This window comes from Anarrhichthys ocellatus, unplaced genomic scaffold (assembly GCF_004355925.1).
Source record: "Anarrhichthys ocellatus isolate YVR2014 unplaced genomic scaffold, GSC_Weel_1.0 scaffold4, whole genome shotgun sequence".
Lineage (NCBI taxonomy): Eukaryota > Metazoa > Chordata > Actinopteri > Perciformes > Anarhichadidae > Anarrhichthys > Anarrhichthys ocellatus.
The window spans coordinates 1499506-1526972 of NW_022280034.1; the positions used below are offsets into that span (position 1 = coordinate 1499506).

Genomic DNA, 27467 nt, shown 5'->3' on the forward strand with positions numbered 1-27467 from the left:
CGAGACCAAAACACAATCCACTAAAGCGTGCATGACACCAGACGACTTGATTAAAAAGATATTGCCACCTGGGTGCTGGACAGGTGTGTGTACAGTAGTTTAGGTACTCTGTGTCCTACAGGGAGCACACTAATAAACCAGTTTGCCATGGTCTCCTCCTTTTTGCCACTAGTGACACTTCACAAGATGGCACAGTCGGGGGGGAGGAGGGCACTGTCACCTTGTATTAAAGCATCTTCTGAATAATGCCTCTTTGCACGTCACTGGGTCTAAAGAAAGCTTTAGCGCAGTGTGCATAAAGCATTCTGTGCACTCGAAGGCTCGCTGGTTTGAATAATTGCAAAACAACCGTCGCTCCTCCTGTGAGCAGAAGACATCATGTCTGATGATGTGATGCGTCATGGGAAATATTAATTTGGTTTAAAACTGGCAGGAAGAGGAGCACCAGGGGGGAAGTCCCCCGGTGATGCAAAAACCACAACCGAACCTATTAAGTGTTGGACAATAATGTGAAAAGTGAACAGCTTCCATGAGTCCAAGGAGAAGTCTCAATGTCCAAAACTCAAAGATATATATTCAGTATTCTTCCCTGATACATGAGTTGAACCTGTGTCACAACCATGTCCCTTCAAATGAAGCAACGTGAGTGAGCATGACGTTGAGCAATTGTGATCTGTAGAGCCTTGGAGGCGTTGGAGCCGCCACAATCAATATGTCAATAGATCAATAGATCAAAGTCTAACGTCGCATGTGTTGCTCGTAGTGATGAACCATAGAACATCTTTATAATTACTCTCAGATGCTTTTTAGCATCTTTTTAACTGATTGTTTTGGTTTTATGGCCCGCAACTTTTTTTGATTCTCTGTCAAGGTGTCGTTTGTCAGCAGCAGTCCGCTGATTACAGAGAAAAGGCTGTAAGAACATCTGTTCTCTACCTGCTCAGCAGCAAACAGCAGACAGACTCAGTTAGCGACTAGCTGGGAACATTGTGGAGCATTCAGCAGCTAAAGAGACATATTCCCGTGAGGAGGTGGTGGAGACCAAAAACGGAGCTAAAAAGAGACTCCAGGTGAATGATGCTATCTATGCTTGTTGTGTAAATACGTGACTGTTTGCTTAAAATTACACGAAAATGTGATGATATGCCGGCTGTTATCCAGCATTCATAACCTTTACCAACGATAAACAATGTGTTTTAATTCGTAAATATCCCACGAAATCATTTTGTATGTTTTCCACGTAATCACGAAGGAAGCAGAAAGATCGTAAAAGCACACATTTGAGGCGGATGTGTTCAACAACCAACAATCTTTCACCCAGAACACAGTTTGTTGCCCGTGTGAAACAAGAAGTCAACGTTGATTTATTTATCACGTTACTTGCGTAATGTAGTTCCTGTACTTCCGTGGTTATTTAAACCCAAACAACGAGTAGTTTTGTTGCCTGAACCTAAAGTATTTCACCATCTTTTCCTAAACCTAACTAATGTAACAGGACGGTACGGAGGACACAGACAATAGTGGCAGCACAGCAATCAGAGTATTTATTTAAACAACCTTCAAGTAACACAAAACAACAGAAAACCTATCAGTCTAAACTATTTCAGCCGGGCCGCTAGCCGACTTCCCAGTCTCAACTTTCTCCAACCGTGGAGATCTCAGGGAGAAGCGACTCTCCTCCTCTTGCAGCATCAGTGTCCCTGCTTGACATTTGTTCATCTCCCTGATGAGGAGATCAGCTCCTGATCCCAATGCTCTCCTGAAGGAGTGGGTGGAGCCCCCTCAGCCCCTTACACTACGTTGTGTCCTGTGAAGACAGAAGCGTATTTATTTTAAAGGCTGTATGCAGCACGTAGAAATGTACACGTGTTGATGGCTTTCGTAGGACAACGCACAAAAAATGAGGAATATCTTTTCACAAGATAAGATACGAACAGTTGCATGAGGATACGTTCACTACCGGCTCAGCAGCAGACAGACACGCTTAGATTATAGCCGGTGAACATGGTGGAGCATTTAACAGCTGAAGAAGCAGATCAGGAGGTGGTGGAGACCAAATACTGAGCTTAAAAGACGCTCCGGATGAATGCTACTGCTGCTTTGTGCTTGCTTGATATGGAAGGTGACTATTTGTTTAAGTTCTGCATGTCAACCTAAAGGTGATGATATGTCAGCGCTGTGCTTCAATTTGTTTCTGCTGCCCCCAAGTGAGCAAAAAAAATCAGTTCCTGCGACTGTAAATAGTCCAAAAATAGAAAGTCAACAATAAACGTACGTTTGTGTAACAGAGTAAATACATTGTGTTCTTTCTCATCCCGTTAATCATTTTATGACCCACCAGAGTTATTTATGGTCCACGGAGGATCCTGACTGTCCGTTGATCTGAACACATTCAAATGTGAAGTCTATTTATTTTAAAGAGCCGGTTTAACTAATTTGCATCGGGTTTTATTTAAAAAGAACCCCGGGGAGATGCGTAACTTTGTTTTATGTATTTTTCATTGACACAGTGGGACCATCTGTCCATCATGGCTCACAGCCAAATCTGTGAACTCAGAGTCTGGCACTGATTCAGCTGAGAACATGGACACGTGTTAAAAGGGTGCCCTGTTCCTGGATGAGCTTCTCTTCTTTTCAGTAATGCGCGCGGATTCCATCCACCCCAAAACAAATCATTTAGCTGCGTCCTCTAACTTTCCTTAAAGCACTGCCGTCTAGATTGCGGAGGGATTACAGATTAGGATCTGGGACAGCGGAGAGCAGTTGCATAATTAACTCCGAGGCGAGGAATTGAGTTATTCCTCCGGTTTTAAGTGGCACAACGTGGGCGGCGCGTCGAGGAGTCGATGCTGAACCAGCGGCTCCGCGCGGGACTCTCACGCTGGATGTGAAGCCGGAGTGGGGGGAGAGGAGGAGGGGGAGAGGAGGAGAGGAGGAGGGGGGGGGGGGGGGAGGAGGAGGAGGAGGAACACGACGGTGTAACCTGCGGAGGGAAAGCGTGCCAGCAAAGGGAGGTTTTTTTTTGGTCCGGGGCCAGCCGTGGAGCGGATGCGGTACAGTCCGTCTGATGGTGCGCGCGTCTCTCCAAAAGGTGGATTCGGTTTCCAGTCCGCGTAACACAAACTGACGCAGCGACTTCATTTGAGGAGAAAAAGCCGAAGTGAACGGAGGACACCTGAAGGGATCCTCCTCACTGGACTGGATCTAGTCTCTCTGGCCACGCGCCTGTTTCTCTGTTGGCGTTGAAGCAGCATCTTCTGCTTTTATTGTTTTTATTGGACACCATCAAGAAACGGTGCGACTTTTTTTTTTTTTTTTTTGCACAATTAAACCGAAGAGGGAGAGTCTCGGTGGATACAACGGAGTCACCAGAAGACATTTATTGACGCATGTGGACACTATGTGAACAATAAACGGGTGGAAATGCGTCGCAAATGCTTCGGTCTGCTCGAGGTAAGTTCTGCACTTTTGGCTTAATTTTTGTTTCTAAACCATCGCATCCGGGTTTGGACATTTCATTAGAAATATCGTAATAAACTCTTATTCAGCGGAATATAATCTTGATGCGAGAGGATGTAACACGGATATTGTCTCCATCTCACAGCTTCATCCATGAGATACAAAGCTTTCTCTGAACTGCGTTGGCAGTAATCCAGACTGCTTTCTGCATCACTGCATTTGTTTTGGAAAACAACAATCTGCATCATATTTATCAAATTAGACACACTGAAGCATGAGCCATGTGTTTGGTTCAGATGGCATGAGAAACACCATCCCAAGTGACTCGAGTCCTCCCATCAGTTGCTGATGCTGAAAACACCGATTTGGGACACATGGAGATTAAAAGTGTTAATGCACTCCTCTCACTTCCTGTTCTGTGTCTGGAATCCCAGAAAGGAGAAGTCCAATTAACATTTTCAACTCTTGAAAGCCTCCCCGGGATGACTCATGGGAGGCTTACGTTGGGGCACAGGGGGGCATGTGGTTGGTTGGTGATGCAGCAGAAGCCGGAGGTGAATCACTTGAGGAGAGCTGCAGCACTAAGAATAGTCAAGAATCCTCTGAACCCTCCTGGCTTCTATTCGCGTCCTCTATTGTTGTGACTTAAGACCTGGACCCCCACTCACGTGTCTGCTGTGAGGTCAAAAAGAAACTGAGTATTTACCCGAGTACTGTACTGTACTCTTCCCTTCTGAGGTACTTAGACTATTAAACTCACATGAAACTTCTCCAGTTGATTTCTTAATTAGGACAATTATTTTATTTAGTTTCATACATTTCAAGAACATAAACCTGAACATTGGATAATCCAGGTTCAAAACTCTTGTTTCATTTATGATATTTCTTTGTGTCGCTCCATAAATCAGAAAATACTGTCACCAACCATTCAAAGTCATGGTTAATCATGTTTTTATTAATAACGTAGTATAAATGAGTGTGTGAGTGGTGTGTGAACTAACCCCTCTGTGTGAACCTTCAGCACACAGAGAGGAATGAACGAGTGAAGTTTGGTGAATGTAAGAGCTGCTGAAGTGGAGATTTATCATCAGAGTCTGAGAACAAACTCATTTAGAGGAAACGTCCTTTAAAGAGACGTTTAGTTCCATTACAGACATTTAGAGACTCTACAGGTGAACACATGAACTCATGATATCACCATGAGACTTCACCACTTCATCACTCACATTAAGACTATTGTTTTTTGTATTACAAGTTTTCCGAAATGTTATGTTTCGATATGGAAATGACCTGCAAGGTATGCAAATGAGATTGACCTTTGCAATCGACAGACGCAGACAAAGTAGTAAAATAAACACCTGAATGTGTATTTTGAATGTTTTCTTTCCTCTATAGTCTGAAAGAAGACTCTCTAAACCTAAAACCAACAAAGTTTTGAGGTACTTTTCAGTATTTCAGTGGTATAAAAAGAAGTACTCAGATGTTATACTCAAGCAGCCGGAGCCACAGTTTACAAATACTCTGTTAGTAAAAGTCATGCATTCAAATATTTACTCGAGTGTAAAAAATAAACTTAAGACTGAATCTGCAAAGTTACTGTCGGATGAATGCTGTACAGTGAAGCGGAGTAGAAGTTTGAAGTAGCATGAAATAGAAATACTCAAGTGAAGTACAAGTACCTCAAAACTCTGCTTAAATAATGATTTCAAACCTTCAGGGAGGAACATTGTATTTTTTATCTTCTACCACTTGTGTTCAATTTTGCAGATTACTTTTCATACAAAAACTGATCCGATTATAAAACGTCATCAAGTCATTTTAATCAGAAACTGAGTTCTTAAATCAGAGAACTTCAACCTGCTTTCATTTAAAATCAATTTGTTTCAAGAGGAGATCGTTCTGCTTTATTGGCTCTTGATTCTGAGTGTTTGTGTTTGTGTCGGTGACATTTTGTGGTGAAACACACACCTCAGGGCTGCTGCTGGTTGACTGCAGCTCACAGACACTTTACATATCAGAGGCAAACATTAATACACAGCTGCAAACATCTTTAAGCTGCTTCACTGACTCAAACGCAGGTCTCTGTGCTCTGTAAGGTGTGAAAAGAAACCTTTCTGAAACAGTTGCCGCCAACGTTACTAGCCGTAGAAATAGAACAGACTGAGGAGCAGCTGGCTAATTAGCTATCTTGCTAATTCCAGCGCGCGTTAATGCTACACTGGTTACAGAAGATGAGCCGAACAGTGTGCTGGTCTCTAGTTGTCCCTCCGCCTCACTTCCCTCTGCTCCAGAGGAGGACGAGCTAACGAGCTAACTAGTCAACCGTCCGTCTCCTGAGCTGCGTCCGCTCTCTATATATATTTTTTGTATTTGTCAAATGACGCACAATGTCCTATTTTACTTCTATGTTTCAAGCTCTCTTCCTGTCTGTTTCAACACAGATTTCTTGTTCACCGTGTAGCATTATCAGGGATCTGCTGATTTTCACTGAATACCTGCCGATAACGATCAGCATTAAGACTTTATTTAACCCCCCGATGGGTGAACTGTGTAATCAATCTGCAGTTCACATGAGGCCAAACCAGAGAGTAAAACCAGTGGGACTAATGTAGAATAAGAAGATGCATTTGAAATAATAATGTTTATTATTATGACACATTATGATGAAAGCATCTGTCCCAAGGTCTCTCAGAGGACACCAACATGTCCAGAAGCAGCCGTGGAAATAGAGTCTGATTTAGAGCATTTATTAAACATGTAAAGCAGAATAAGCTGCATGTTTTTACTACATAAGAGAATATGGGTTTAAAAAGGTTCTCAGGACTTGATTGTAGACAGAAATGATGTTTTACCATCAAATAACCACAAAATATTGCTCACACATCAATGCTTCGCTCATAATAATCCTTTAATTCATATATAACTCTAGAAGTGTGGCCTTCTTTTTGTTGACAGTAATCCCGTGACTGTAGGCATGACATCTTCCACACCATTGTACTTTAATGGAGAGCATCTTCCACACACAGAAAACGACGCCCCGCTGAATAAACACAGGCTTGTTCCATCCTGTGGGTTCAGTCACGTTGTGGAGCTTTAATTAGGGGGAGGAGGCAGACGGCCGGCGGTACAGCAGGTGACGTCCTCTGATACCTGGCCAGGACTCAGTGAGCGTGAAACAGGCGCAGCGAGCCACCGGGGACGGTTCAACCCATGACATCTGCTGCAGTTACAGTCTGCGTGACGTGACTACGCACCCTGCTGTGACCATCAGGTATCAATGTGCCTTCAGCTCTCACATGTAATGAGACAAGAACAAAGTTTCATTCTTCACAGGAACGTATTCTTTAGGTTCTGCCAAGAAAGGGAAGAAGCGAAATGTGTTTCAGATGTTAATAATGAGAAGTATGTTTTATTCAAAGGGCCTGTGTGTAGGATTCTGGGGTAGCTTTTGGCAAAAATTGAATATAATATTCATACTTTTCCCAATTGTGTAATAACCTGAAACTAAGTGTTTCCACTAGTTTAGAATGAGCAGTTTTTATCCGTCGTGCTGCATACCCCCTTCAAAACATGACTCTACCAAATATCACTATCTGTAATGTAAGGGGACATATCCTAAGAAAGAAAAACAGATGTGCTCATTGGCTCCAAATACGAGTGGACCTGAGTCTCCCTGTGTTTCTGCCCCACAGTGTAAATGTGATTCACTCAGTTAGTAACAGCCGTGCTGTTGGTTTTAGTTGTGGGTGAACTGAGTTTGAAAATATGCCATGCCTGTTTTGTTTTTTCATCAAAATGATCTGTTGAATGCTCATTGGCTGCTCGAACACGACGAGAAAATGAAAAGCAGGAGTTTCTGTGATGGAACACAGACTGCTGGAGTCACATAATTCATCGGGGATGTCTCTCCCTCGTCCTTGTGTGTAAAACCAAAGACATGTGTGTCTTTATCAAAATGCAAAATACACGTTGTGCCCGAACCTGACACCAGTGATGGTATACCGCCAACCACGTGCACCGCCATGTTTCTACAGTAGCCCAGAGCGGACAAACCAAACTCTGACTCGAGAGAGAGTTTGTGTTTTTACCTGCAGGCTCTTGTGAAACTGTGGTACCGTCAGCCGCCGTCTGACCTCTGTTGCTCCTAAAAACCTGACCTCTGTTGCTTCAGGCAGCTCACGTTACCACAGTTGGAAAGAGGAGGAGTGAGATGGATGCTGTGGGTAATCGACTCAAGGACATCGACAGCGACATGCGGGGCCAACTCGAGAAAGGCAAAGTAAACCCATGATATTTTACGGTCTTCTCTGCCTCTCAATGAAACACCACTCACAGATGCATCACTGGTTTCCACGCGTCCCCAGTGCAGCACAATGCACACATTCACCAGCAGTCACGAGACATCCAGTCTGGATGCAGAATGAATCCACTGTGCTGTCGTGCACCAGCACCAGGGTCTCACCTGTTATCATCCCGGTTGTGTCAATGCAGCAGATGCTATAATACATCGTTGTGCTGAGAAACAAGCTGTTTCTTCAGTCACATGAGATCCAGCAGACATGTGCACATATTTTATTGAGTCCTTGTATCTGTAAACATGAAAGAGTACAAAGCGCTCCAAATTAGTCGAGAGGAGTTGTAAATACACGTATCATCGTCTGCTCAAGGGCACCGCGAGTCTTTCGGTTGGATTCAACTTCGCCGACTGTGTTGGGGGATTAAACGAGCTGCGTTGAACGTGTTCTGTTGATGTTTGATCCGCTGATTGGTGTCTCTTCTCTGTTTTCAGGTGTGCGCCATCATGAGCCTCCTGCCTTCAGGCTCTCTCGCAGACCTGACGTGTGAAGCTCTGCTCGTGCTGTCGGGAAATGTCTCCTGTAAGTCCATGTTTACAAGACAGCAACTGCTTTTAGAAGCAGTTTAGAAGCACAGTAATACCTGGTTATTAAACACTACACCGCAGCACACACCCAGAGAGCACACACACACACACGCACACACACACACAACCATGCACACACTAACAGGAAGGATCTTCTTGTTATTTGCCTCGGGCTTAATACTAAAGATGAGGTCTATGATATCAATGTTCTGTGTTATTATGCTGTCACATTTCTCCGGGACGACTCGGCACAATGTTGAACTTCTCCACCTTAAGTGACGAGTACGGCTCCAACTTGCGTCAATGAAGTGTCAAAGATAAAGTTTCAAAAAAGAAAAGCCCAAAATATTCTGTTTACAATAAAATAAAACGGAAAAGCAGCAAATTGTCAGAGTGGAGTCGCTGGAAGCAGAAGCTGTTAAACGTTTCTGCTTCATGACTTCAACGATAAATCAACTCAGTCGACAGAAAAAATGTTGACGTTGTAAGTTTCCACAAACAACGAGATACGTTGAATGGCAACATAATAACACAATGTACCATTATTTTGTACATTACTGAGGTGTGATGGGAGTAAAAAGTGAACTAAATGTTTGTTTGTCAGTAACGGTGCCGATCCCATCTAGAACTTTGTTACATTACTTTTGTAACTGTAACAAAGGTGCTTTTAAACACGTCCACACGTCACATATTCTGTATTTGAAGCTGTGGTGCTTCATTTAAATTCATGGCTAGATGAAGAACTACTTGGTTAAGGTCTCCCAAATCAAATACACAACAGACAAGAGTCACAATTCACATGGTGCTTAGAGGTCTTTGTCAATAATATTAAATATTTGTTGATTTACAAGCATTTGAGTGAACAAAAAAAACTTCTCAAACTAATCTGTTCTCATTTTAGATTTGTTTCTCTCACCACAAACGGGTTTTTAAAGAATCTGTTAGACTGAAGCGTCAACTATTCCCCAGAACATCCTTATTTCTTCTTGAGTTATTGCAGAACTAATAGCCTTACCCTCGGGGCACGTCTACATTCATATTTGCTGCTCCCGTCCCATTATTGCTGGAGGAAAGGTCTGTCACCAGTGTTTACCGTTGCCCTTTAATGCGCACCCTTTGTAGCTGTTAATCTGGATGTAATGAGATTTCCTTAGCCTTCCTCTGAAGTGTGCAAACAAAGATTGAGGCTATTGATGAATGTCTTTCCCTCTGGATTTTGCAGTACAGTCGCTGGCCTCCACCTGGAACCAAACCCTGAGCAACGCCACAGGTCAGTGGAGCGGTGAGTCAAAACACGTTTCCCTCTTTTCACAATGTGTGAAACTGATTCAATGCAGCGCTACAAAGCAGAGGTTGTTGTGGAACACCCCAGGCGAGGAATATGTTTGATCTGAACTCAGATTATAGACGCTAACATCAAAGACAATGCTGGAAATAGATTTGGAGACAACACTCTGGAGTAATCATTAAATCCCGTGCACACACACATTGTTCCATCCCCAACAATTTACCGCCGGAGCGCTGTCAGGATTCCAGCGTGGCTATATGTGGTCCCGAGCCAATGCCGGGAATGTACCGTACGGTCTGCGTCTGACATTTCTGTCCTCGCGCTGCAGGCTCGGGACTCTACTGCGACACCTCCGTCGATGGCATCGGCACCTGCTGGCCCAGGAGCGGCGCGGGCCAGATGGTGTCACGACCCTGTCCGGAGATGTTCTACGGCGTCAGATACAACACCACCAGTAAGTCCTCCCGCGTCAACGCTCCTGCAGCTAAACAAGAAACAGTAGATTCAAGAGAACCAAACCTCCCTCCACCCTCACTCGTCTTCCCCTCGGGCAAATCCTGTTTGCGTAATTGCGTACACAAAAACATTAGCATGAGCATACAAATGAACGAGAGAAAAAGTGTAGAAAACAACACATGTTCACAAAGTAGGACCGCTGCAGATAATACAGCAGAAAGAAAGAAGAAAGGACGCGATGTGTTTCTGTAGATGTTTGAGAGATCAGATTTTTGTGCTTTTCTTTAAGTAAGTAAAGTGGTTTAGATTTCTGCTCTGGTGTCGAACTCTACCTGAACTCCTCCGCACCACAGTTTCTTCAAAGGTCTTAACTCTTAAAGTACAACTGAAAGTTAATTGCTGCAGCAAACAGATCTGCTCTCTAGATTACATGTCTGCTGTTCTCTTTTGAAAAGAAATCTGTTGTTTTATAAGCTGTAGGAACGGCAGTCGGTCGTCCACCATTTTGTTTCTCCACTCAAATATCTCAACAACTACTGAGCATGGGTCGTCATGACATTACGTTCAGACATCCATGGTCCCCAGAGGAAGAACCCTTCTGACTTTGGTCATCACATTTTAATTTGATACCAATACTTTGGTTTATGACCAGATACAGGCGGCAACCTCCAGGTCTTCACCTTCAGTCAAAGCTTCGTGTGTTAAAGCTGCATTCTCTCTAGTGTCCACCAGGGGGCGACTCCTCTGGTTGTATAGAAGTCTATGAGAAAATGACTCTACTTCTCTCTTGATTTATTACCTCAGTAAACATTGTTTTCTGAGGCCGAAACCGCCGAACTCCACAAACCAACGAGTGAAGTCACAACGACTACGTCCACTTCTTACAGTCTGTGGTCAGATACCTGCACATCTAACGACATCACCATCAGCCTCAGCTGGGCTTTGTTTTTACTCTTCCACACAGTGAGGCATAAAGATTATTAATCAAACGATGGTATCAGCTGATACCCAAAGCCCAGGTAACTCTGACCATTTAAAAAGTAAATGATTCTGATCAAATATGGATCAGTAGTCTGTGACGTGGTTTCATTTATTGCACTGCGGCACTCTGAAGGTAAAACAAACGCAGCACAGAAAACACAATTCAGTACATTTAGGAGATAAAAGCCGACGTGTTTCTTGGTCATTTAAAGTGTGGAACCCCCACAGGACCCTGAGCTCAGAGAGAGAGAGAGACGGGTTATAATTCAGCTCACCAGTAATTTGATACTGCGAGGTTCAGTTCACCTTCAGCATTTCAACATAATCTCCATTCGAGCGCCGACTAAAAGCCTTAAAACAGACCTCCCATCAGCTGACTCCGCCAGCGAAGGTCAACAGTGGAACAAGGTGTTTACTTTACCGAGATTTAGGACCGAATCACTTTCTAAATGTTAAACCCCCCCCCCCATGATATCACCCCTGAAGTCAAGTTAAATGAAGACTTAACGTGATGGTGTATTTTTAGCCGGAATTTATTATTTATCCTTCTTGAATATTTCATATTTTTTTCACCGATGAGGTCAGAAGAGGCTAAAGGCAAAACATTTAATGAAGCTGCTTCGCCGACACTTCTTTTGCTGAAAGCTTCATTGTGAGAGGTATAGAACACGGTGACCTTAAAGAGTTTTCTCTCATTCACCACTTTGAGCTGAAAGCAGCAGTTTGTTCCTCTCCTCTTTCGTTAAGGACGCTGTGAACACAGCACACAGCACACTAAACAGCACAGATGAGTCTGATGGAGCAGCGGTGGAGGAGCTGATGGTGGCCACATGGGGTTTTATTACAGTTTAAAATCTGTAGATTAAATACAGCTGTTAAATATATGCACTAAAATGTACAATGCTTGCCTCTGAATTGTAGTATAAAGTGGCAAAAAGATGGAAACACCCAGGTATAAGTACCTCAACATTATACTTAAGTACAGTACTTAAACGTAAACGTACTTTCCACAAACGGTCCGCCTCTCTGCTCGCTTCAACAAGCAGCACATGTTGGACATTATCCGTCTTTATAGGAAGCGTGTCCGTTCGTGTATGATAGTTCAGAGGGTGGCACGTCTTGTGCAGGTGTTGAAAAGCCTGTAAAATTCCAAAATTGCTTCACAAGACAAAACGGTGCAACCAAAGATTGTGGAGACGCAGGCTGAACCGGCTGTGACCAATTAGTTTCCGCTCCATTTCATCGGTGACGGATTCACTGCCACCAGAAGATGAGGTTGCCATAAATTCCCGTGTGTCTAAGTGGCGCTGTGGTGTAAACAGCTGATCCACTTGATCTATTTTTAAGCTTCTTTCTTTTATTACACAAACACTTTTTTTATTCGATGAAAAAAGTCCAGTCAATACATAAAATATATTTTTTAAATGAAAGAAGGATAAGGAAAGGAAACGTATATGAAGAAGTAGTAGTAGTAGTAGTGTACGTAGTATTAGGACAATAATAAGTGGCTTTAGAGGAAGGCGAGTGCAGAGCGGCTCGTCCGGAGTGGCCACTTAAAAGCCTGAGTGGATGTGTTGCTTCTCCTCAGATCCAGAGGGAGATTATTGCAGAGTTCAAGTCCACGAGTGCAAAAGTCAGCTTTCCCTCTTTAGTCTGAGTTGTTGGTGCAGAAAGAAGATCCGGGACGTATTTCAGCCGCAGATCAACTCCCAACGCCAAGAGACAAATCCATGATACGATTTATAGACGAGCAAAACCAATTACACTTAAATTGGATTCTGAGAAGACGAAGACGAAGAAGAAGAAGAAGAAGACGAAGACGAAGAAGAAGAGTGATGCAAACTCTGGTGTCTGCTCCAGTTTCAGAAAGAATGACGAGTCATGAACCCAGAAATGTTAAGCCCTCATCTGGACCCACAAAACGTTACTCACAGACGATCATTAACAGATCAAAGGAGGAAACTGTAACAGCCGCACAGAATTCACATCCTTTACTTTAATAAAAGTACTAATACCACACTGAGGAAATACACATTAAAGTCCTGCAGTGAAGCATAATCAGAGAAACGTAGGTGAAGTCTTCTACTATTATATATTCTATCATTAGAGTATTAAATACTCGTGCATTCTTGTAAAAACAGGATTTTAGCTTATATTTAACTATTAGTTTATGATTATTCTCTCCCTTTAATCAAAAGAAAATGAGAAATGAAAGCCCAAAGTGACTCCTTCACAGTGTTCGTTAAGTTCAAAACTCAACATTATTAATAATACATAAACTTTACTACTAATACATTTACATTATTGACATTATTAAAAGGAAAAGCAGGAAATCTGAAAAAAGATTATTATCAAAATAGTTGTCAATTCATTTTCAGTCAGTCTTTTAATTGGTTATTAATTTCAACTGTACTTGTATAATTGGGAGTCTGATTAATAACAAATGATCATGTTTTGTGTTTTTAACAATCTTAATGTGTAAAGCAACTAAAGCTGTCACATAAATGTAGAGTGGCGTGAAGAGGAACTCTCTCTCTTGTAAAGTACAAGTGCCTCTGACGTGTCCCTCAGTAGACAATGTGAGTGAATGTACTTCGTTAAATTCCACCACTGCAGCGTTGAGTCTTTGTCTTTGTGCCGATGAAGTTGCAGCCGACATTTTCTCTTCAAATACAACCTGCTGCTAAAAACGCTGAACAGAAGTAAAGCTGACATCCATTGTGTGTGTGTGTGTGTGTGTGTGTGTGTGTGTGTGTGTGTGTGTTGGTGTCCATGCCCTGATTAGCAGTACTGTGAAACAGCACTTCCACGAATCAGGTTAGTAGGTAGCCAACCGGGCTGGACTTCCAAATTTAGATCGAGACAAATCCTCGATTTAAAGGGACAGCGCGTCGTTTTAGCGGTGTGGTTGAAGATTGCAACCAGCTGAAACCTCTCCGCTCACTCCTTCCTTTTACAAGACTGAGGTACCGTGAGCCGTTAATCCATTCCCTAACATACATATATACACATATATTAGCACAACTTTAGGAACAACGGAAGTTAGGGCGGTTAGACCTTAAGTTAACGTAAAAACATGAAAGTCTCTCTGTCGAGCTAGTGTTTGGTTTGTCCTTTCTGGGCTACCGTAGCAACATGATGGGCAACAATGTGGCGGACTCCGCCTCCCGCTCCCTGTGTAGATGTGAAGGGCTCATTCTAAGCTAACGAAAACACAACGATTTGAAATGTTGTTCTGAATGTTATATTATATTTCCGTTAATAGATTTCCTGAACTGCTGCACACTGGCCCTTTAAGTTTCTGAGCCGTAGAAGTGTGTGAACACGGCTTCACTCTTCTTCAATCAGAACGAGTCAAACTGATCATATTAGGACAGATGCTTAACATCGCTGGCCATCATTTTAATGCCTTCAGGTCAAGTCAAAACCAAGATAAACATATTAACACAGAAAGAATAAAAGAATAAAACCTGAGTCATGTGTCAGAATTATAGACTCAATAAGCTTTTTAAGGAGTTGACACGAAGCAAGTGTGAAAATCAAAAGAGGTGAGATGCCATAGAAACAATGAATTACATATGCAACAGTAAATATGTTTTAGAGGAAACATAATTATTTCAATTATTTGTATAGCTTTTTCTTAACAAAAGCTACAAAGAGCTTTACAGAGAAGAGGAAAAAATGTCCAACTGTTCCTTTAAATTGCCTTTTAAATGGTTATTAAAAGTCAGAAAATGCAAGAAAAGACTAGAACCCAGTCGCCAGAAAAATTGTTGTCATTTTATTACTTTTCTGCAAACAACGGACACATTAAATGTCGACGTTTCTAAACCCAAATTACGTTAGCTTGAAGAAATGAACAATGCCACATGGTTAACGTTGTGAAATCTTTACCTGTAAGCAGAAATAAAACACACAAGGCAAGTATTGATAACATTTAGAAATAAATAGCGCATCACATTCTGGAAAGAGACGATTTACCCAGTGACAGAAGTCATTCACTATAAGTGCTTAAAACAAAGCGCACACCTCTTAGACCTGAGGTTCTCCACCTGTAGCTTAATGGCACATGTTGCAAACTCACCACTGTATACCGTCATTGTTTAGGTCAAAGTATATCTTAACCTTTGGTAAATCATCGGTTAACCCTTTAACCTGGCTACAGGTGAATGTCCTCTTTACCACTCGTACATAAACATCATGCAGACAAACAACACTAGTCCTGTACATGCAATCTATCACGGGTTAAAGTATACAGAATGACTATAATATATTCCTTTTACATTAACATTGTGAAATTATTGTTTAGGTTTCGGGAACAACACTTTTGGTTAAGGCTTAAAAAAACATCATGGTTTGTGTTACAACGTAACGAAACAATGCAAAGTAACAACTTAACACAACCTAACAACGTAACCTAACAATGTAACAATGTGACAATGTAACCTTACAATGTAACAATGTGACAACGTAACGTAACGATGTAACAATGTGACAACGTAACGTAACGATGTAACAATGTGACAACGTAACGTAACGATGTAACAATGTGACAATGTAACCTTACAATGTGACAACGTAACCTAACAATGTAACAATGTGATAACGTAACCTAACAATGTAACAATGTGATAACGTAACGTAACGGTGTAACAATGTGATAACGTAACGTAACGATGTAACATTGCAATGTAAGAACTGAATGTAAGGTAACTTGACAACGTTATGTAAAAAACGTAACTCAACAACCGTAACAATAACTATGTTTCCATTCAATTGTCAAAGCGAATTTAAGGGGACTTTTGAAATGTCGCCAAAATTAAATGTGTGTATACGTAACACATGCAAGGGAAACATTTTGGTCGGGCAATAGTGCTGCACAGCTTCAATCAGCTTAAGATAAAACACAAGCCAACAGGACAGTCAAGTGAAAGTATCGCTAACCTAAAGTCAAGATATTAATGTTGTTATATATTACTTCATCCTTTCTATGTTCATTTTTTAATTTCATTCACAAACCTGGCCGATCTGAAATATTAATGATTTTTTTGACAGATTTTTGAAGGCACATTACTCAGTTTGTACTGTTAAACACATCTTTGATCAATCTGTGTTTCACCTTGTACAGACCTTGTGTGTTGAGAATCAAATGTCACACACACACCTTTCTTTTGATCTTGACAGTCGAGATATCTCACTCCGTCTCTCATTAATTCCTCATTTCTACATGGGAGGAGAAAAAACATAACTAGAAAATAAAATCGAATGAGTCGGGGAGGAAAAAAACCAAACTGGTCTGAAGATAGAAAGCACTTGAGTTAATCTTCTTCTCGCTGAGACTCGGAGCCTAATTGGAGCGATGAACGCAGGACTAATCACGCTAATCATCGCGAGCTCCTCGATGCTTCTGACGCTCTCTGAGATGATCGCGGCATGTTGCCAAACACATGCACGGAGGAGGGAGGACAGACGTCCGGCGGCCGCTGTCCAGACCGCTCAGCCGCCAAGTCCGTGACAGGTGCCCGGTGGCGCTGCACGCCCTCCTCTGGGTTCGTGACTCGGCTCCGGCACTGTCGTTGCACCACATCTCTTGCCCTCCACCCGGAAACCCCTCCACCATTTGTGGCCAAGCTTCACTTTCCCCTTAATGGTCCCCAGAGGGAGGCCAGCAGATTTTCATACCAGTGTGTGTGTGTGTGTGTGTGTGTGTGTGCACATGTGTCACTGACTGGCTGTGAGTTGTCTGGTCTTGCGCCAGTCAGAGTGGATAGAGGATGAAGAGGAAGAGGGGGTGTACTTTTTATTTAGAGTGGTGTAGGGTGGCAAAAACCCTCACCCCGGCTCACCCTCACAAGGAATGCAATGCGTTCTCTTTTTGTTGAATGAGCTCGAGCGCGGCGTGCAGCATTCGTCGAATATTAATTCATGAATGCCGTGTGAGCGTGTCGACGAGGGGGGGAACATCAAAGACAGAAGAGACAAAAGAGACAGATGTAAAAGTGATGTGAGGAGCTGGTTTGTGTGTGTGTGTTTTTTTCATTCCTGCAGTAAGTCGGACACGGAAAGTAGATTATTCTCTTTAGACCTCCTTGAGAAACAGACAGCTCCGTCCTCTGCAAACCCTCGAGGTGTCTCATGCAGAAGTGAGCCAGAATACACACCCAGCGTGAAAACTGGCATCGGCTTCCTCCCTCAAGAGTGTCGACGGCCCGCGATGTCTCAAGAGTTGCTCCAGTTTCCAAGTTTTTTGGATGAATTTAACAAGTTTTTCTCCTGAATGAAAATGAGGTGGCAAAAAAAGTTTCCCATGTTTTCAGAACACAGGTACGGCTCCTCACCTGAATACCCGCGTTTACTGAAGTGTGAGATGTGGAAAGTTGCAGCAATGTGCCAGTTGTCTGGTTCGTCTCAGAAACACTCAGGATTCAAAGGCTTGTTGTGAGGAGATTTGTCTGTGGCAGAGACTGATTTACTGGATTAACGGCCCTTCAGTGAAGTATTATTGTGTGTTTTAACATCGTTTACGCAAAAATGATTCCATATAGCACACTGTAAAAAACCTCCAAAGTAACACTTTCACAATGTTTGTTTTGTCCAACCAGCAGTCCTCAACATTGTTAAAAAATATGTAGAAAAGATTAAATTATGTATAATAATATATAACTAATCAGTTTCAGTTGTACTTGTATAAACTGTAGTTTCATCTTTAACAAAGCATCATATTTAATGCAAAATCTTAATTTGCAAACTGCCTGAAGCTGTGAAATAACTGCGGCAAAATAAAAAGTTAAATAATTTCTTCTTGAATTGTTGAACGAGTAAAAGTGTTAAATGCACTCAAAATACTCAAGTAGAGTATAAGTATCTCATATTTGTTCTTGGGGACAATACTTCTGGTATAAAAAGGGACATATTGTCTTATTTACTCCACTACATTATTAGTTATACTTACGACTTGTGTTGCATGTTGTGCAGCATATTTTTCATACTAAATACTAAATCCCACATTTCTCAGGTGAACCACAACTCTTGATGTCATATATGGAACATTAACAAAACCTCAGAGGCAACAATAATCTTATGCTAACATCTGAACTGCCTCACTAGTTTTAAATATTGGATCATAAAACGTGGTCAGGACGTCCATAACTGATGCTGCTGATGAACTTTTTACAACGAGTTGCCGCTGCAGTCTGAGGGAGATGTTCCTGCAGCAGAAAGCAGATTTCATAATTATCTTATTAGTTATCCGTGCAGCATGTTATGTATGAATGTTCACAGAACACGTGCTACTGAGAGGCTCCCTGTACATTTTAATAAAGTGAGAGAGAAAGAGAGTTTTCCGAGAAACTGGCCTCCGTCCCAACACAACCACATGAATACTGTCCTGAACACGTCTTGTTCACTCACTCAAGGTTTTCAAGAATCATTAAAGCAATAGTTCCACATTTATTTAGATATGGTTATTGGCTTTCTTTCCCAGAATGAGACGAGAAGATCGATATCAGCGTTAAGAACGGAGCTGGAGTCAGGAGGTGGTTAGCCTAGCTTAGCATAAAGACTGGAAGCAGGGGGAAACAGCTAGCCTGGCTCCTTCAAAGTGAGAAACATCCATCTACCAGCACCGCTAAAGCTCACTAATTAACACGTTGTATCTCGTTTGTTATTCCGTACATAAACATTAATGTAAAATTTATATTATTTTCGATTTGTGCAGAAAAAGCGACGGAAATTCGACAGAAAAAGTAAAAAGGATGTAAAGCATTTGTTTTAAACTTCCACTGAAAGGAGATGAAAACATCAGATGTGTGTGTAGCGATGAGGAGACCGTCACCTTCATCACTGCCTCACTAGTTTAAAACAGGCTCTGTAAGTACAAATAGTCACAAATAGAATTAAAGCAAGTGTTGGATCATAAAACGTGAGATCCGTAAGTGTTGCTGCGTCTCAGTGCAGAACCTTTCACACTTCCCTGCAGAGTCTCTGAGCTCTGAACAATGGCTGACCTGCAAAAACAAATAAACACATGCTGTTACAGCTCCTGTACAGACCTTTACAGTCTGGTTTGCTCTGCAGTTGTGCAAAACAACAACTAATTTAGTGCAAATAATATGTGTTTCTCTTCCCTGCTGGTCCTGGTTTTAATTAGACCTGTGCTCACAATGCTCAGAGGAGGAGGAGGAGGAGGAGGATGCTTCTGAGCTGCAGCCATTGATCCGTTGTGTTAAAGCGTGAAGTAAGTGTGACGATATTTGGGTCAGCGTATTTGCTCGTGTCAAGTTTAAAATCGCAGCAGAATTTCTGCTGTGCTCTGCGTTTTTTGCCACAGAGAGGATCCTCTGATCTGCGTTAGTCAGCGGTGTGCTTTTGCTGTAGTGCTTGGAAATGAAATGAAGAAGAGCATCCTTCAGCCTCGAGGCTTGGAGGGCAGCCGGTGTTCCATCCTCATCCACACAGAGCTCCGGTTTCCACAGGGAGGACTTAGCACCTGGCACGGGCCAGTCGCTGTATTTAACACCTACGCAGAGACAACAATGGCCACTGGGCAAAGATTGACACTGATATGTACTAGGTAGCTTACAATGACATCCTCTGCGATCCTTCTAAAGAAGCTCCACAGACAAACCCGTCTGCCGGTAATATAGAACTCCTGGTGAACCAGGCAGCTTGGCAGCCGACACTAAACGAAATCAGCCGTATATTTTAGGGACCTTGAGATCGTGACCGATGTAAATGGCATTTTACGATGCTGCCAGAGGCTCGTTCCTCTGCAACCCGCAAGAAGACTGCAGGAGAATGTTAATACGGTGGAGCCGCTGCAGTCTGAGGGAGATGTTCCTGCAGCAGAAAGCAGATTTCACAATGTGACTCTCAGGTTATCCGTGCAGCATGTTATGTATGAATGTTCACCGAACATGTGCTACTGAGAGGCTCCCTGTACATTTTAATAAAGTGAGAGAGAAAGAGAGTTTTCAAGGAAACATTGAGAAACTGGCCTCCGTCCCAACATAACCACACGAATACTGTCAACTCAGGTCAATCATTAAAGCAATAGTTCCACATTTATTTAGATATGGTTATTGGCTTTCTTTCCCAGAATGAGACGAGAAGATCGATATCAGCGTTAAGAACGGAGCTGGAGTCAGGAGGTGGTTAGCCTAGCTTAGCATAAAGACTGGAAGCAGGGGGAAACAGCTAGCCTGGCTCCTTCAAAGTGAGAAACATCCATCTACCAGCACCGCTAAAGCTCACTAATTAACACGTTGTATCTCGTTTGTTTATTCCGTACATAAACATTAATGTAAAATTTATATTATTTTCGATTTCCGCATGAAAAAATGCTGTAAATTCGAAAACTCTTTTAGTGACATAATCTCACTGCGCCGTCTTCTTCTGCGATGATTTAATGGCGCGTGGCTAGAGAAGCGCGCTTTAATAATCATTTTCTGAAGCCGATTTCCTGGAAATTAGTGTAAAAGTCATCCTAAAGTTGAACGGATACTTGGAGTCAGACAAGACTTCACAAAGATGTGCACAGTAGTTGTTCAGTTGTTCGCCAAGATCTATCTCACCTTGTGAGAGTGTGTGTGCATCATTAAAGCAAAACGACGTCGAGGAGACGCCGACTGCAGCAGAAACTACAACACAGGAGGCCTTGAGTACTTTGCCGAGTTCTGTCCGTCCGTTTGTGGACAGATTTTTGAAACAGAGATCGCGTCACAACCGTCGAAGATGCAGTCACGAAACCTTAGAGGTGTGTAGATCAAAATAAAGGCGGGGTTTTAAGATGGGTGTGGTCAGAGCAAGGAGGCAGGAAATGAGGGTGGAGTAAAGAAGTGGGGAAGGGCACCACCACTCACACTTTCTGGTGTGATCCCGTCGCAAGATTCAGATCAAACACACGTTTCGAGTTCATAATTTGTGAGTTTTTGAGGTGTTTGATTGTGTGGTTTTTAAACTTTGGACAAAGCAAGTTTAATTCAATTCAATTTATTTTGAATAGCCCAAAATCACAAGTCACAAATTTGCCTCAGAGGGCCTTACAATCTGTACACATACGACATCCTCTGTCCCGGGACCCTCACATCAGAACAGGAACAACTCCCCCAAAAACCCCTTTAACGGGGAGGAAAGAGGGAGAGACCTGTGGGAGAGCAACAGAGGAGGATCCTCTATCAGGATGGAGGTGTGATAGATGTCATGTGTACAGAATGAACATAACAGAGTTACAACACATTCAATGCATATGACAGAAATTATTCATCTAATGAGAGCAGTAATAATGATAATAAAAGCATGAATAGTAACGGTGATATTAATAGAAATGTGACTAATAGAGCGAAGCGGTTTTCAGCTAAAGGGACATAAATGGAGGTGGGACCAGTGACCCCTTCCCTACTTCCTACCTCCCTACTTCCTTTGCTCTGACCACGCCCCTCTTCAACCTCAGCCCTTCGTTCTGATCCCACTGACTGACTCCAGTCCTGTTTCTTGGCTGCATGTGGCGATGTCAATAAATCTGTCAACAGACATAAAGACCCACCAGAGTCCTCCTCTGTGGTGCTTCCTCCTACAGTCCTTCTCTCCTGGACCACATGTTGCCTTCATGACTCACGAGGTGAAAACAACACCGCCGTCGCCGTCACAGCTGGTAAACATTTGCCTCTCACAAATACCGACAGAATAAACAGGCTCTCCTTCTGCTGCAACTGACAGCAATCATAACACTGCCACTGTGTTAGATCCACTTTGCTGCAGCAGTAAAACTCTCTCATGCATTCTGACAGCAAAACAATATCACAAGAAGTGACTGAGACACGCTTGACTTGTACTCGTTGTTATGAAATGCAGAGTTTGTAAGGTATTTTAGTATCTCCATCCTGCTGTCAAAGGGATTGTAACACAGTCAGTGGATAGTTCAGTGGAGGTGGCACTACAAGAATCCACTATTCTGTGTTTTAGAAACGAGTTTACCCTTTCATGGGTTAAAGGAATATATCGACAGCGTGGGAAATACTCTCCTCATTTAAACTGTTTCCTTAAAGAGAAACTTGCAGATTTAGATTCTTTCTTCTTGTCTTCGTCTTACAAGATGTAATATCCTCAATGTTACGATGATAGAACCAGAGTGACTTCGACGTTACTCCTCTATATTCTCACATTGTAGCAAAAGAACCAAAATGCTGCAATAATTACTCCAGTTTCAATCTTCAGTCGTTGTCCACATACTTGCGTGTTTTCGTTCTGCAGCACTGTAACAAATGGAGACGAGTCTCATCCCAACAGGCCTCCTAACTGCTGCTGTAACGAGCACTGAAACGCTGCCCGGGCCTTAAATCCACCTTTAATTTGCGTCGGCTGTAAAACTCCTTTCACCTCGTTTCAGCCAAACAGAGAGCAAACAATACAACAATAAAGAGGATTATCTGCTTATTACATGAAGAAATATCTTCAGTGACAGTCAGTCTTTGCTATAAAATGTTTGATATATATGTGGGCTTTTTTTTTATTTAATAAAGAGGTTGAGCAGCCATAAATCACCGTGTGGTCCAGTGCCAGAAGGAATTTATGTCAAGGACATACAGCTTGATTTGAAGGCGCCACCCCTCCCACCTTTAAGCTCTCGGCTCTGCGTGAAGACCTCCAGCGTGACGCCTGTTCCGGGTTGTTTTTTCACAGATTTCTTTAAACATTTGCGCTGCACTTTGGTTTTGGTAAATAGGTGCCTTCGAAATAAAAGTTTTACTTTTATTGCTTTGACAGTAATCCATTCAAATGATTTGGGACCATGGAAACCCAGAGGAGAGTCGCCCGGTCACACCGTGTCATGTACATTTCGATTGGAATAAAAGGAGAGAATTATGGGAGCGCTCTGAAAAATATGTGAGATTTTTTTGCCAGTGCACGTTAAAGTCAGTCACGCACAAGTCTGATGGTAGGAAATAGATTTTTCTTTTTTTCTCAAGAGAAGTAAAGCAGTTTAAACTGCTGATAGTGAACTGCCGTCTACGCACTGAAATTGAAAAATGTATTCTTTAAGCTTTTTATGAATCCCAAAATATTGAACAAGACTCTGGCTTCCCAGCGTGCGACACAGTCACTCCACCGCAGAACTTTTGACTTTGACATAATTCTCCTCAGAGAGATTCTAAAGCTCTCTAGGATATTGCGTTTGGGATTTAGGGAATATCACAAGCTAGGTAATCTTGATTGGGGATGACAGTCCCCTTACACTGTCAACATGCTATTTTTACCCAGCTCATTGCACATCACTGCCCTCAGGCCACCCAGTCTCATCCCATCTCTTACCCTGCCCAAAATGTCTCATTATTAAAACATTTATTTAAGATTAACAGCCCCTGTCTCAGGCCACCGACACACTGATGGAGCCGCTCTCTCTTTAGCTAAAACAGAGCTTTGAAAATGTCCGTCTTGTGTTCAAATGTTCATCAGTAAACAAGTCTTATTATTGTTGTGAGTCTGACATTTGAGACTTTCTACCTGCTTTCACTCTATTTTTATCATCAGAATAAGCTGCTGGCTTTAGTATAGAGGGATTATTGTAAAAAACACAATATTACGAGATATTGTATACACAGTGGGCACAATAAGTTGTAGCTTCAGCCGACACTGTAATAAATCTTTATTAGGTTTTGTTGGCAGGAATTGCTTTTTTCCGTTTGTTGGGTGTGATTGCTGGAAGCGTAGAAAGTTGATTCAAACATCAAAACGTTGAACTCAACCAGCACATCCTCGGCTGCAGATCCTTTCACAGTCCTCAAGTGTAAACAATCCAGATGTGTTCCAGTTCATTTCCTGTTGCAGCTGTTTGTGAATAAGATCAGCCGACAGGAAGTAAACACGGACCCCAAGCTGTTATCAATATGGTCTGAGTTTATTATTTATAGCCTTTAATGTTTCCAGAAATATTCCATGTTTTCTGAGAGAATTGTGCCAAAAAATGAAACTGACAGAACGTTCAGAAGTGAGACATTTCAACACATTTTCATCTCGTATTCACTAATTCATACTTTAAGCTAGAAACTCCATTCAAATGTTAAAATATTCCACATCTTCAGTATGATTCAAGTTTAAAATCTCATTAAAAACTTTTTTAAATATTCAACCTTCTTGGAAGCTTAGTGATCATGACCGTCACAGGTTTTTACATTAGTGCGTGTTGGAGCGGGTGACATCACACAGATCTTATTAAGAAAATATCTTAAACTTTTACACAATGTTCACTCTTCAAACGTCATTTTAGCTTCAAAACATTTATGTTTCAAAAGTCTGGAGCCAGGTTAGCCGTGTATGTAGACAGGGTTGTGTCTCTAATATGTTGTATTATTGATGGATGTTGACAGCTTTCCTCTCGCAGAGAACACTGCTGCAGCTTTAACTGTGTCAGCGACCGCTCAGCAAACTTCACTTTCTCCTCCCAGTTCTATAAACTGTCAGTGGAAAAGTGTCTGTCGACCCGAGTCGACCCGCCTCGAGGTCCGGGTCAGATGTGTCCATATAGCTCAGTGAAGAAGACGTGTTCTCACTGCTGATTGTGTGGAGATGAAACAACCTTCTCCTTTGTGTTTGTTTCAACCATTATTATATAGGACCGACTTAATGTCATGATCATTTAAATGAACCGAACCTCCGGCCGCCTCACCTGCAGACGGCTGCCGATGTAACAAATGAATATCTTTAAAATATTTCCGACATCTCTCCTTTCATCTTTAAATTGCCTCATTTGCAGCGTTTCAAACCCAACCGTGTCCTGTTTGATGGTTTCATTTCCTTCATCTTAAGGAATAATAAATGTGAAATGACAAATGTGAAATTTGTCACAGATTATTTCGTTTCTGTCCCGTGAATGTGGTGAGAAATGTGTGCTGTGATGGAGCGAGACCGCACGGAAAAAAATCCAGTTTGACTCATCGTTTGTCAGCGTCTTCATGCCGAGCCCCGAATACTGGGGCTGCTTCATCCAGCAATGTGCAGAACTGAAAATAATCTCCGCTTCTTTTTTTATTTATTTTATCTGAAGGAGGCAATAAAGATTGGAATTTTATAAATTTGCCTTTTAATTGTGTCACAGCTTGACGTAAAACTTCCCCAATTACTCGCTGACCTGCCTTACTTTGCCAACACACTAGAACCATACGTATATAGGGTTCTTTGGCTTGTGCCCGTTCGAAAACTCTTTTTGGTTCCTGGTAGAACCTTTTAGAAAGGTTCCACCTGGGACCGTTTCAGAGGGTCCTAACACAACTTCAAAGGATTATGCCTAGAACCATATGTGAAAGGTTTCAACCAGAACCCCCCAATGAGAGGTTCTTTAGAGAACCCGTTTCAAGAAGGGTTTTCATCTAGAACCCACCCAAAGGTTTCTACCAAGAACCCTTTTATATTCCAAGGGTCTTATCTCCACTTAATCCAGGGGGTTCTCCAGAGAATGCTTATATATTCCAAAGGTTTCTACTGAGAACCCTTTTATATCTTTTATATCGTACATCTTTTTGTGGACAGCGTGACGCGACGGTGACGTGGGTCAACATGTTTTTATTGTAAAATAAATGAAATGAAAACAGGTTGGCGGCTCGTTGGAGGTAAAAAGCGTCTAAATGTAAAGAAGGATAACGATGCTGAGGAAGAGGGCGGCAGACGGTCCTGACAGCTAACGTGTGAGAACTCACAGCTTGTAGGCCTGCCTCTAATGATATCTCTCCCTATTAGTCTCAAAACGCAGAAAAGGTCGCAGTGCCACTACCGATCGAGCAGGAAATCACATCGTTTACATTTCCAAGGATACAAGACGGAAAACAACCCAAGAACTATTCATTAAAAAGTGAAGTAAGAATGAGAAAAATCATTTTTTGTGTCCTGTCTCTTGTCTTCCTCTCTGTGCAGATAACGTTTATAGGGACTGTCTCGTGAACGGGACGTGGGCGCTGAAGGGGAACTACTCCATGTGTAAAGCCATACTTCACGAGGAGGTAAGACTTTCATGTATCCTGATTAATGAGGCTTTTCACGGAGTCCCGCCAAGTGTGAAACATAATCAAAAAACCAACAACAAAAGCGAGGTTAGCAGGGGAAGGTGAGCGCGACAGGTTTGCTCGCAAAGTTTATTTATAGTAAATGTGGATTCAGGGTTTGTTTCCCTTCAGAGCCTGAAGCCTTAAACTGACACTACAGACAAAAGGAAATACTACGAATGTGCTGTGAAATGCACCGGCAGCACAATGAATGCAGCCGCTGCAGCTTTACTGTCATCTGGGCTCTGGTGTTGTGTGTAAGTGGGAGCCTGAAATCTGCTAATCAATCTGCAGCTGTTTCTCTTTTGAATGCACAAAAAAGAAAAACATAATTTAGTTAATTCCTCAAAAGAAGCGGCAGCCACAACAAGAGTTTGTCTTCGTGTAAAGCGCACTGTCCTCTGGCGATGAGAGCAGCAGGATGCTCTGTGAAGGTCCTGCTGTGCTCCAGCTTCGTATCCAGTCACGTGCTGCTGTTTTGTTGTTGTTTGTTGTTGTTTTTGGGGAGTTTTTTTGCATGCTCTCAGCCACCACCTGGATGCTGCTTTGTGATGTGCAGATGTGCTGGTGATGAGCACTCGTTTTAATTAGGATTGACCAAAGCTTTCAGACAGAACACGATGACCTAAATGAGGCCGTGACAAGAGGACACTTGAAGTATTGAATGTGAAATATAGAAATACATGAAAGAGAGATGTGACCCGACCATCTGCTGAAACTCAACTGAATATTAAAAACGCTTTAGTTTCCGTAAACATTGTTACTCTGCGCTGGTTCAATTAGCTAAGTTCTGTTTTATTTCTGCCCGTTTGTTAAAACAAAGCTGTCGATCTCCTTCATCTGCATTGGAAGGATGAAGCCGATGTTTTTCTATGTAAGACTGGAAGCAGGAGGAACCAGCCAGCCTGGCTCTCTCCTAAGTGGAAGAAAATACACACCAGAGTCATTTTAGTTGTGGTTTTCGACAGCTAGCTGTTTCCACCTGCATCTAGTATTTATGCTAAGCTAATTGAATCTGGCTCTTGCTCTTCAACACACAGACATGAGTGGTATTGATCTCCGTATGTAACTCTCAGTATGTGGGGTTTCATACAGAGACAAAGTCACATAGGGGAGTCAATCCGCCCATGATTTCTATCACTGGCTAAGGCACGGAATCGAACCTTCTAAAAGTACGCTAGTAGGGATTAAAGAGTCCCATTTATCTCTTAACTAAACAAAAAACATGTATTTATTTTAACTATCCAACAAATAATTAACTATTGACGGAAATGTATCTGTAGGCGCTCTTGCACTCATGATAAATCAAATCCATCAGTGTGTGGACACAATCTGATTCTAAATCTCTGAAGAGAATAAAGTACTTTAG

General features: G+C 42.2%; 1 protein-coding gene across 2 annotated transcripts in view; it reads left to right on the forward strand.

Annotated features, from left to right (window-relative positions):
• The first annotated feature begins 2654 nt into the window (after positions 1-2654).
• crhr1 (corticotropin releasing hormone receptor 1) overlaps positions 2655-27467 on the forward strand; it is a 49069-nt gene continuing 24256 nt past the window's right edge. Inside the window, exons 1-5 of one of the 2 annotated variants that reach the window (XM_031842971.1) lie at positions 2655-3453; positions 8249-8336; positions 9564-9611; positions 9958-10083; positions 25971-26056. In XM_031842971.1, coding sequence (XP_031698831.1) covers positions 3424-3453; positions 8249-8336; positions 9564-9611; positions 9958-10083; positions 25971-26056 — 378 coding nt within the window. In that variant the 5' untranslated portion in view covers positions 2655-3423. Of the gene's footprint in view, positions 3454-8248; positions 8337-9563; positions 9624-9957; positions 10084-25970; positions 26057-27467 lie in introns of both variants that reach the window. The other variant, XM_031842970.1, reaches the window with a different exon arrangement.